Source organism: Branchiostoma belcheri, unplaced genomic scaffold, assembly GCF_001625305.1.
Source record: "Branchiostoma belcheri isolate BF01 breed outbred unplaced genomic scaffold, Haploidv18h27 scaffold82, whole genome shotgun sequence".
Taxonomy (NCBI): domain Eukaryota; kingdom Metazoa; phylum Chordata; class Leptocardii; order Amphioxiformes; family Branchiostomatidae; genus Branchiostoma; species Branchiostoma belcheri.
The window spans coordinates 812,193-823,753 of record NW_017804487.1 but is presented as its reverse complement, the minus strand read 5'-3'; the positions used below and the strand labels follow the sequence as shown (position 1 = coordinate 823,753).

At 41.5% G+C, this 11,561-nt stretch overlaps 2 protein-coding genes across 2 annotated transcripts in view; both read right to left on the bottom strand.

Annotated features, from left to right (window-relative positions):
* The window catches only part of LOC109486642 (atrial natriuretic peptide receptor 2-like), a 24,431-nt gene extending 21,344 nt beyond the window's left edge, over positions 1–3,087 (bottom strand). Inside the window, exons 1-4 of the mRNA XM_019790498.1 lie at positions 3,079–3,087; positions 2,356–2,466; positions 1,421–1,597; positions 434–538 (exon numbers count right to left, since the gene is read on the bottom strand). Of these exons, the coding sequence (XP_019646057.1) occupies positions 434–538; positions 1,421–1,597; positions 2,356–2,466; positions 3,079–3,087 (402 nt within the window). The remainder of the gene's footprint in view (positions 1–433; positions 539–1,420; positions 1,598–2,355; positions 2,467–3,078) is intronic.
* Positions 3,088–4,767: 1,680 nt separating this feature from the next.
* LOC109486641 (tripartite motif-containing protein 3-like) lies at positions 4,768–10,956 on the bottom strand. Its single transcript, XM_019790497.1, has 6 exons — positions 9,604–10,956; positions 8,283–8,396; positions 7,592–7,727; positions 6,929–7,056; positions 5,148–5,322; positions 4,768–4,784 (listed from the first exon to the last, which is right to left on the bottom strand). Exons 1-6 carry the CDS (start codon positions 10,954–10,956, stop codon positions 4,768–4,770), a joined length of 1,923 nt encoding a protein of 640 aa, XP_019646056.1.
* Between the last annotated feature and the right edge of the window lie 605 nt (positions 10,957–11,561).

Genomic DNA, 11,561 nt, shown 5'->3' with positions numbered 1-11,561 from the left:
GGGGGTGTCTATTGAAGGTCCTAGATATGTGACAGTGGTTTTAGACAATGGTCATTATCAGGAAGGATCAGTATACACATGTTTGTTTGTTGTTCATTTGTACAACAGCTATAAAAATTATTCATAATACACTCATAATAAATAAAAACAGGTGCAGGAGGAGGGAGAAAAGCTTATTTAGCTTATGCTAAGCCCTCCTCCTCTATACTAACCAAAACTAAACATAATTGAAGTGAAATAATACATGCATACATAAGGAATTGTTATCGAAATAATTCAAACATGGGCAAAATGATACAATAACAATAACGAAACAGTAGTATACATAAATTGAGATGAAATGTCTCGTGAGAAAGCAAACGAACCCAGCTGCACCATCCAGAATCTCTCTTTTTTTCAGACATGCTAACGATAGAATCTAGACTGTACTCACCCTAACGCTCCCCCTGGTACAGTACTGGAAGAGGTAGCAGATGTTTGGACGCTCAGTGCAGACACCGATGAAGCGGTTCACATGCTCATTGTTGATGCCTTTCATCTGCAACAAACGGGACAAATTCAAAGATCTCTTTTGTTCTGGTTTTTGGAATAAGTAGCATCACCTCCTTTTTAGGTTTGTAAGGCACTGGGTGAAGAGACTTTTTTTTACACAACCAGTCAGAACAAGGTGACAGACGGTCAACGAAACGTCTGCTGAATAAAAGACTTGGTTGTGTAAAAGAGTCCCTTCACTCAGTAACATTACCTTTTAGCGTTTTTCCCGTGTAGGGGCTTGACTTGTGCGTGGTTTTTGTGTCCTTGGGTTCTTTCTTCATGTAAAACTAGCTCATGACCAAGATATATTTTTATTCGTACTTAATGTTCCGGAAGTCTCAGCAGTAGGAACCGATACTACCCGACCAGCCAGCGAGTTCCACTTAGATATATGGTACGGGGGAAAGTCAGTACTTGTATGTATCTGTCCGTGTGTTTATATATAGGGTGACACTTAGTTTCCGTTAGGCAGTGACCTCTAAACACTGCACAAGAAAGCTAATCTACTTCTTTCTTTTCTTCTTTGGGGGTTAAGGTAGCCAACATGCTGATGATTCTTCTACACTGTAAAATTGGGCTGTATAATTTTGGACTATCGCACACAGGGACATGCCCCTATATATTTTTGGAAGGTGCGGTGGGTTCTATATACGAAGAATGTCCCTAACCGAGGCTAGGTACTCATTGTCACCTTAGTGGAGTGAGGAAAGCTGTGCCTTCCCCAAGGGCATAACGTCGCGGCATGTAGGTGGAATCGAACCCAGGACCCATGGGTTCCGAGCCAAATGCCCTACCGCTACGCCACATGACGCCACAGAAAGCGTGGAAGAAGGCAAGAATTCTATTTCATAAAGCTACTTCATGAGGGGGTAGGACGAACTCTTACCACTTTGAGCTCCACCAGCTGTGCCCGTGACATAGAGACGTGCTGCTTGAACACCTTCTTCACCACCGCTAAGTTGTCCTCGTACCGACCCAGAGAAAGGTTGCTAGACTCCCGTTTGTTAAAGTCTAACAGCCCCTCGTTAAAGTCCTGCTCACCGTAGTCCTGGTCACTGGACGACTTGTAGGATGCAAACAGACAGTCAATAGAATACTTAGTGTAAAACAAAGCAAAACATCACGTTAAGGTACACCGATGGAAACTGTTTAAGTAGTAAAAATGTTTAACTTATTATAAGAGTCATTGCACGAAAAAACAGGCAAAACCAGGCAGAGGTCGGAAGATGGGGGTCGGCCAAATCGGCTCATCATTTGTATGTGAGATAGGTATGAGGAACTGTTAACAGCCATATTAGTTAAACCCTCCAGCTATTTTTCGTTTTGGGGTTCTGGGACCGGGGGTCTCTGATACCCTCAAAAATCTAACAATTTATGGCTGAATTACTGAAATTACAATGGATACCACGGTAATTCTAATAATGATATGAGACAAAAAATGAAGATGCAACATTGAAATTAAAAGGGTATGCCAGGGGGTTACCAGAACCAATGAAATCAGAATTTTCGTGTTTCTAAATTGTAGTCATTTTTAAGTAGCTTTTTCTCCGTGACGCGGCAATTTTGATACACGCTTTTACCGCTGCTGGAGAGAAGAACAAATGCTGATTCAAAAACAAGCGTCGTATAATTGGGACACGCATAACGCGGGCCGTGAACAAAGGGTCTTTATGTTTTCGGGTTTTGGACCATGATAAATTAGGTAACAACGTCTGACCTTGGTCGGCTGGTGGTCAGAGGAATGTCGGGGGAAGGTCCTAAATGTGTGATAGGCGCATTAACTAACTAAAGGTGGAAAACGCTTGAGTAGGAATGACATACCCTAGAAGAGTTTTGTGTTTGGGTTTCAGACTTGCCGCCGGTACCTCCAGACGCCGCACTAAGGAAGCTCTTCTTCTCAGATTTCCCCAGAGACTGAGTTTTCTTGTGGTCCTGCAAATATACAATAACATTGATCACAGAGAGAAATTGTCAAAATGTAATACAAATACGAGGGTAGTTATAAAAACAAAGATTTCCAAATTATTGTAGGAAACTTTAGATGGTGACAAAATATATCTCCATGGATCACATTTTGAACACTGGACAATTTCTGTTTAAGACGCTATAAGATAAAAGAAGGTAATGAAATGGAGCCAGAGAGAGGTCTTGTAGACGTGGACTGTTTCTTACAACTTTTCTTGACTCATTTTCCTTTGAACGATTTGATTTGATTTGATTTATTAGGCTGATAACACATATGTATGCAGTCAGGACTGCCCAACTAGCCGGAGGCTATTATAAAGGATTAGCCCTCACAACAATAACATAAACAATTCGGAACAGTTAACAGTGTCAGTTACAATTCAGATAAACATACTAACAGATGTTGCGGCCAAACGTTAACAAGCTAGGATATCCGGCCTAGTCGTCGTGCGTTTACTACAATTACATTTATATGTCAGGTTAATATACTATTACATAACAGATGTTGTGCACTATATTTACATTGTCAATACAATTCTATTGAACTCGTGCAGTTTTACTCGACGAGAAACGACATACAGCATACATACTTAAAATATAGTTTTTACAAAACGTAGAAGACTAATAGCTCTGTTATAACACGATGTGGAAAAACGTGGCTGTCTCCAAATTTGTTTCTTTTTACCTCTTTTATTTACATCATGCTCTGAAGATTAATTATACAAGAGATACGTTCAGTACTGCATATTACTTCATCTATGATACCTACACGATGACATTCATCAAGCACGCCACCAAACACTCTACATATATGGTGTTTAGGGAGAAGAAAAAATTCCAAAACGAAACATGATTATGACGATTTTGAAGCTGTTTTTGTGAACGTATGGTACATTATGAACTAGTCTTAGAGTTAAGTGCATGTACCTTTTCATCGTACGCTGTTAAGTTAATGTCACAATACTTGATCTGCCACGTTCCTTCTTTCTTGTTGCTGTCTGTAACACGTTTCCTATTGGAAAATGAAAAAAAAGAAAAGCATGAAAAGACACAGGCACCATTTTTCTAAAACCTTGGTCATTAATTATTCCAATGAAGACTGCAGAGGTCGTTGAAATTTGATCTCTGTATAACCCTTTTGTTGAAAGTTGAACATTTTGCTATGATTACTTCCAACACAGATGAACATTCAAAATATTGTAAATCCTGTTGTTGGTATAAACAAGAGCTCATTGGTTTAAACTTACGTATGTAAAATTTAACGACATGAAATGCACGATCTATAATGTTGGGTATGTGCCTGCAAAGACAAAAGGTTTGATAGGTGGTAGCTTATGATAGTTACGGTTGCGTAGATTAGGCCATGTTGATTTGATTATATGGATGACATCCGCGCGCGCATGAATTTTCGGCCGTTTCAAAAAAGAAAAGTTTTCAACCATACTGTAAATCGTACAAAACAGTTGCAAAATGAGCAAAAATATACCGTAAGTTACAAAAAAACCATACCAATGTCGTAGAATGCCAAGATCAAACGAAAAAAGACGCAATTGTAAAGAAATGAACTTGAAGACTAGATTATTCGCCAAACCATATTCTGTCCAATTTGTTCAACCCTCATGACCACGTAGATTTCATAATGAAAACTTTTTTTTGCAAAACGTTTTTTTATTCGCACGCGCGCATCAATTTTGGGGTTCTCGGAGGATGTCATCCATATAATCAAATCAACATGGCCTTATTTAGAGTAGAGTGCTGGTCTTTAACTCTTGTCCTGCTGGCAATTTTTACACAATATTTTCAAATAATTCCATGTCTTAATCAGGTCATAGACGCCTGATTTCTTTGCTCTGTGGTGGCGATCAACCCAACTTCCGCATTCGTTACGTTTCGCTGCGGTGTGATCCGTCAAATACACCCAAATCGTACATATACAGGGCGCTATATAGATGGTACTGTATGTTGAGCCCATAGATATATGGGCCCAGCAGGACAAGGGTTTTAATAAGGTTTAACCATGTTTACCTGACGTAAACACCGATCCCTGAAGCCAGGATGAGAACCACACCCAGCGCTGAAAGGCCTGTACGCAAGAGAGATGCTTGGAAATCATCTGTCATATGGCAATTCCATGGCTATAATTTTTTATTTTAAACAATTTTTATAATATACTGACCTGACGAAAAAAATACTTGTAATTGGTGTACTATTTATACGATTTCTATCACCCAAAAATTATCTGGACCTATTTATATGCACTGCACACCTTTAGTTACTGAACTGAACTGTGCATAACATAGAAAAGCCTAATTATTTTAGTGCTTGAAGTTATGTAGGGATATGGGCAATGGCAATGACTTTAGAGTTGTATTTTTGTTTGTAGACAGCTTGATTGCTAACTTTTTCTGTGGGTCATAACGCAAAACCTTCACAGTTTTCCTTATGCTGAGGTCACATTTCCCAACCGGGGCCCGGCCGGGCAGCTTTCGGGAACGAAAAGTACTATAACAAATGACAACAACAAAAAAATAAAAGAGAATCATGAGTACTATCTGTATATATTCCTGATAAGAATCATTAACTTTTCGTTCATGCATATGCAAACAGCCCGGCCGGGGTCCAGATTTGAATTGTGACCTCAGCATTACCATAGACCAGCTGTGTCATCTTCTTTTTATCTTCCTCCTCGCGGATGTCTTGTTGAGAGGCGCACTGCTCGTTCATGTAGCCGCACTCCCTGAAGCCCGTGGGCGCGTTAGTCGTCCCGTCTGCCCACACGATGTGTTTGACGAACACCAGCTCCTGTAAGAGGTCATCACTGACCTATGAGTACAGACACTGTTGGCGCATCTGACCTGTATACCTGTGTTGCTACGTAGAGCGCGGTCACCAGCAACTGAATAGCTAATTGCAAATATATTACACAAGGTGAATTACTACATTAAAATTTATTTTATTTTCCGTCATTTTTATACAGGGTGGCCCATTAAGTGATTGCACTTCTTTTCAAGTCAAGTCAAGTCAAAGTTTATTGCACAACGATTGTCACGGATATAATGTATGGCAAATAATAAAGTTACTAGTTGGTATGAGTCTATCATAATGCTATGGGGCCCTGTTTTACACAACAAAATAAAACAATCATATGCAAATTGGGATACAATAAATAAAGATAATGGCAATAATAATAAAGAAAAAACAGTAAGTAACAAATAACATGGATAAATAATGATAATAACAGAACGTACAAATTTTCCAGTCCAGTCATTGTCCAGTCCAATCTTTGATTGTGGGGGTCGTGTGGCGCGACGGTGTTCGAATCAGAACCAACAGGTCCTGCCACATACGTGATAGATCAGGTGTTTATATTAGGACTAGAGTTAGGGTTAGGGCTGGGATCATTGTCCAGGACTACAGTTAAACTTACGCTTGGGGTTAAGTTTAGTCTCCCACATTACAACCAACCCCCTTCTGCTCCTTGTCTCAGGTATATTGGAAACCCCCAAGTAGAGTCGAAGTGATGCATTTGGCAGGATCATGTATTTGGCATTACATTGGGTTCAAATAGAATTTGTTCCCTTAGGAAATTCCGTTTGACAAGAATTTCCTCACTTCGCACAGGTGAGAATGAGTATTGTATTGATAACTTGATGTAACAAACAAAAATAAAAACTTTCTTGTGGAGAGGTAGCCATGTCAAACGCAGATCTGGTATCTACATGTACATCTGTTTCGGTATAGTCGGTATGTATAACCGCCCTTCGGCGTAACACCAGCTTCACAGGCACTCAACTCGGCGGCAGCTAGCTACATCACACCGAACGACTTGTTACACTCAGTCTTTGCACATTTTATTGCAGGAGTTGTTTAAAGCTTTCTAGTGATGATGCCCCTACTGTGCATGGTGGCAACGAGTTCCACTCTACGATGGTCTTGGAAAAGTTTTTGAACACCTCAATTCTTGCTGTATCGTGCTGTGTTGGTAAAGCAATATTCAATATATACATCATTATCATCATTTTTCCTCCGGATTATAAATCCGGTGAGGTACATTTGGTAAAGTTATTCCAGTAAGTCCTATCCCTCATAGCGGATACTAATGCAGGCCCTGCGAGACCAGTCTCTCTCTCTAGCATAGACAAAAGTGTATCATAAGACCGTCCCACTCAACGTCCCCCAGTGGAAAGCCACTGTACTAGTCTACCAGCTGGTTCGTTACTACGAACAACATGTCCTGCCAGGGCAAGTCTACGTCGTCGGACTACAGATGAAATGGGCGGGAGAGTTGTTTGTTTGTTAGATGTTGTCTCCGCGAAACATTATACACTGTTCTTAACATTCTTTTATGTACATGTACATGGCAATATTTAATACATGACAAAGTCCTGTTCTGCAGTTATTTCTAGATAACTAGTGTTTCTAGTCCAACCTCTGTTCCGGTGGGTCTAGCGTCGTATTGCGCCACGACGTCGAACGTTCCGCTCGGGTCCATGTCCCAGATAAAGAACTCAGGCTCACGGTCAGCACGGCCGTCAAGGATCACAGTACCGGACATTCCTATTATTGGGTACAATTGATAATTATCACCATGATAGCGATTATGGTGATGATAAGAATACTAGTAACTAACATTGATGCTGCTGTTCATGATAATGATAGCAATGGTGATGATAATGATAATAGTAATGGTAATGATATCATCGTATGTATGTTATCAGTATCTGTAAAGCCGGTATAACCGCCTTTCGGCGTACCACACCAGCTTATGATAATGATAGTGACAGTGCTGTAAGAATAGGTTTGTTTATGACTTTATCTTCCACCTCCTATTTTGAGAAGATATTGCAGCTACTGCACATACATATTTTCATTTGGATGTGTCTGTGTGTGTTTGATGTACGTACAACAGGTACTAGGTTGCTTAGGAATTCAACGTTCCTTAGTTGAAAATCCATAAACTTAAGGCGTTCTGAAGTTATGCTGACTACAAAAGTGCGGAAACACAAACACACAGACACTCAGACACACCAAAAAAATACCTTCATTTTTCATGGAGGTAATAAATGAAAATTCGTTAAAAACCACTACTGACCTTCAAAGGCTTTCTTCCTGGCGTGTCGCATGAAGGCCTCCCCGTCCCTGGGGTCCTCTCCTGTCTGCAGGGTCTGGTTCATCACTATGGCGTACAGCATCACGGCGTCGTGCAGGAAGGGAGAGTAGGCACTTCCCTGTCAAAAATTACAAACAAACAAACAAACAAACAAACAAACAAACAAACGAATGATTGTGACTAAAACACGTTATGAATTACAAATGGATGATAGAGAACCTAAATAATGTGATTGAAATGAATACTGAATGACAAAAAATTAACGGTTCTCAGTGGCCAATGTGCACATGTTGTCACATTGGCGCACCGAATCCGTAGTGTGTTTTTGGCACACAGATTAGACAGATTAGCCTAAGAGGCTCGGTGGGCGTCACTCAACCGTATAGGTGGCGAAGTCGTGTAAAGTGCCTTTCCCACCGTCGGGCAACGATGAGTATCGAACCCTGCACCTCTCGGTTCCGAGCCCAACGCTCTAACTGTTGCGCCACCGACGCCACTACACTGAATGACAACAAAGTACTTGATAGAGGACTTCGACTACCCAAAACAATACTTCTACTCTCGGAAGTAAAGAGATACCATCAGTAGAATGTATACTGCACGATGCAATAAACAGCTTTATTCTCGTCATATGAAACATTTTAGTAGGAAAATAGAATAATATATTAAGTACCTTCAGTCCTCTCTGTAGACTGTCTGTGAAGTTCCACGGCGGAGCGGCCATTCGTTTCACGACCTTCTTTCGGAAATCATCGACTTCAGGTCCGTCTGGAAACACCATGCGTACCTTTGTATCAAGAAAAACAAGATTTGATTTATTGTGGCATGGACGGATGACAGGCATAGACTACACACGTTTTATCATGGAAAAACTTCAGTCTCTCGATTGATGATAACAAGTTACTTTAAGTACGATATCAATAAACTGTTGTACTTGCTCGAATGAGTCTGGTTCAAACCACTCGATCACAAACTTTGACATTTAACAATCAACCTATAAAGATATGTATACATGAGTAATATGAGCCTCCTACTATGACTAGAATATTTAATAATTCATCTGTATAGAATGATGAAAATGCTTCATTACAACGTTTGAATATTCACAATGTGTTAGTTTATGTCAACAACTTAAACATTTCATTTAACAAAGAAACGTGCTAAAATGTTGGCAAAAAATTCACTTCCCCTGCATAATGTAAGATCAAGTGGTCAAATATTCTGATAACTGACCACATGATTATCCAGCAGTTGTCATACTTTCTTTGCAGATTAGACGTACGGTGCCATTACTAATATAGATTTTTTTTTGGAAATTCATGCCCGAGGGCTGATTGCAAGAACATCATAACAAAGAAACAGTAAAAACTAGAGTTCGGAGGGCTCATACCTTCGACAGTGTGATATTGTTTTGGTGGGTGTTGCTAACGGGTGTGGCTTGTCTAGTAACTAGTAACAGTCCTCGTTCCAAAGCTACTGGCCCTCGGTTAAACATTTTCAAACATTAGAAGTTCCTTGGATAAATATTCTGTCGCCTAGAATAGTTCTAAACTAAGGAAAAAAACACAATTAGGAATGAAGACTCGAAGAGTGCCTTAAACAATCCTTTATTCACCAACATTTTAAAACAACATTTTCCAACCTCATCAAAGTTTGCTTGTACTCGATAGTCAAAATGCAGTTGTAATTTAAAAGCCTACTGTGAAAGTTTACCTGTAATTGAACAGTCAAAATGCAGTGGCTCAAACCTGCAAACATATCTAAAAAATATGATACATATATATATAAGAAATAGTGTACACCGGGAGCAACCTATTTTATCTTTATTTACTAAATAATATATTGATGGAGTACAGTGTGTGTAGACAAACCTGTAAGGTACAGTACTAATGCTGATGATAGAAAACTGACTTTCTGAATTCATAATATTATCGGAAATAGTTCATGCATTGTAAAACAAATGTAGGAAATTGTGACTATTTATCTCACTTTACATGGAAAAACCTCAAAGCAGTAAGGAACGACAAAGCTTGAGAAACGACCAAATGACCGTCGTGAGTTAGCGTCAGTCCCGTTGGACATTTTAGTTCCTCCTCTGTCAGCACGTGCCTGATAAACGCGCCGTCCCGACTGAACAGGGAAACACGATGGTTGCCGCAGTCAGCCAAGATGATGTCCTCGCTGTCCGTGATGGCACAGTAGGGGCGGTACAGTTGACCAGGTCCTGAGCCATGTGAACCGCACGTGAAGAGATGGCGACCGGTAGAGTCAAATATCTTCATGTTGTTGTTGTAAAAGTCACTGACGATGATCTGGTTGCTGCTGTTGACGGTCACATGGAGGAGGGAACCCAATTGCTGCTGACCTTGACCTTTGTCCCCGAACTTCAGCATGACGTCACCGCTGGGACTGAGGACGAAAACTTGGTGCCCGATAGTGACGATGATGCGTCCCGAACAGTCAACAGCGACGCCTGCCGTAGTTTGACCTGTCTCTGCAGCCTCTGTCACCTGGATGACGCGTGACTTCCTCCCCTGTTTGTCCAGAACGTGAATCTTGTGTCCGTCTCCTGTCACCAATAGCTCGCCGTTTGTCAGTGCCGCCACGCACGTGCACCGAGGCTTGAACCTCAGATCGACCTTCTTCTTGAAAGAGCCATCTTTGTCCAGAAACTGCAGCCGTGAGTTATCACGATCAGTCACGACAATGTCTCCCTCTGCGGTGACAGCAAGTGATGTCGGTAAGTCAAACTGACCATCTCCACTGCCTCTCCGCCCAACAGTTTTGACGTGTTTCGGACTCACGCCGCCATTGCCGATCGCCACGTCCGGTCGCATCAGCGTAGTTTCAGTGGGGCTCAAGGGTGCTCTCACCTGGTCTCCGTCCGCGGTAACTTGACCGATTTGCAGGTCTTGAACCGTTACAACTTTGTGAGACTTGGTGGCTTTAAACCGACGGTGGGTATTGTTACAGGTCTGGCACAGATATTCGGTGCACTCCACGCAGTAAAACTGAGCCGAGTTGCCGACTTCACAGACCGTACAGGGGACCCCATCCTCCCGCGCCTCGGGCGTTTTTCCTGCCGGCTGTTGTTGCAGAATGTCGCGCAGTTTGCCGACGAGGAAGTTGAACTTCAGCCCCTGGACGCCATTCTGGGGGAGGGGTACGTCCTGTCGGCATGTCGGACAGTCCAGTTTCCCTACCGGCTCTGCGGCCAGGAGCTTCTCCAAACACGGCTGGCAGAAGGTGTGAAGACACGGCAGCATCTTAGGCTGCCTGAAGTCCTCCAAACAGACCTGGCAGACGAGAAATTCGTCGGCAATGTCGCTGATTGCGTTGGACGCCATCTTTACCTAGGGACGTGTTTGTACACACTTACTGAAACCTCAAAAAGGGTAACGGTAATATTTGTGATCGCTTTATTGACTTTTACCTCGTGATTGTTTGTAGTTTGTTACACGTAAAAGCTGAAATAGGGAAGTTGTTACATTCAGAAACGACCACTTCTCCATCATGGGTCCCCACCAGCTCGGCTTGATAATTCAGTTTCTAGCATTGGTTAATATTGATAATCTGTAAAGTACAGTACCACTTAAATGCAATAGAAATCACTGTTTATACAGTAAAAACTAGAGTTCGAAGGGCTCGTACCTTCCACAGTGTGATATTGTTTTGGTGGGTGTTGTGCGTGTGTATAGTGTAGGTTTTTTGAAGATGATTATCGTAGTTATAGTGGTCAGAGAGTCTTTTTGTGAACGAAGCAATATACTATTTACCTAGCCTGTACCATGTCTTTCTACCGAAATACGGACCGTAGAATTCGGCAAAAAGGAGAGGAGAATTGGCCTCCGATGCGCAGCAATCCAAACTTCAAAACAGCAAAAACTCCTTCAACTAATTTTCTTCTATACAGCCAGCGTAGTTGAAGCGTGCGGTGTCCAATACGGGTAAT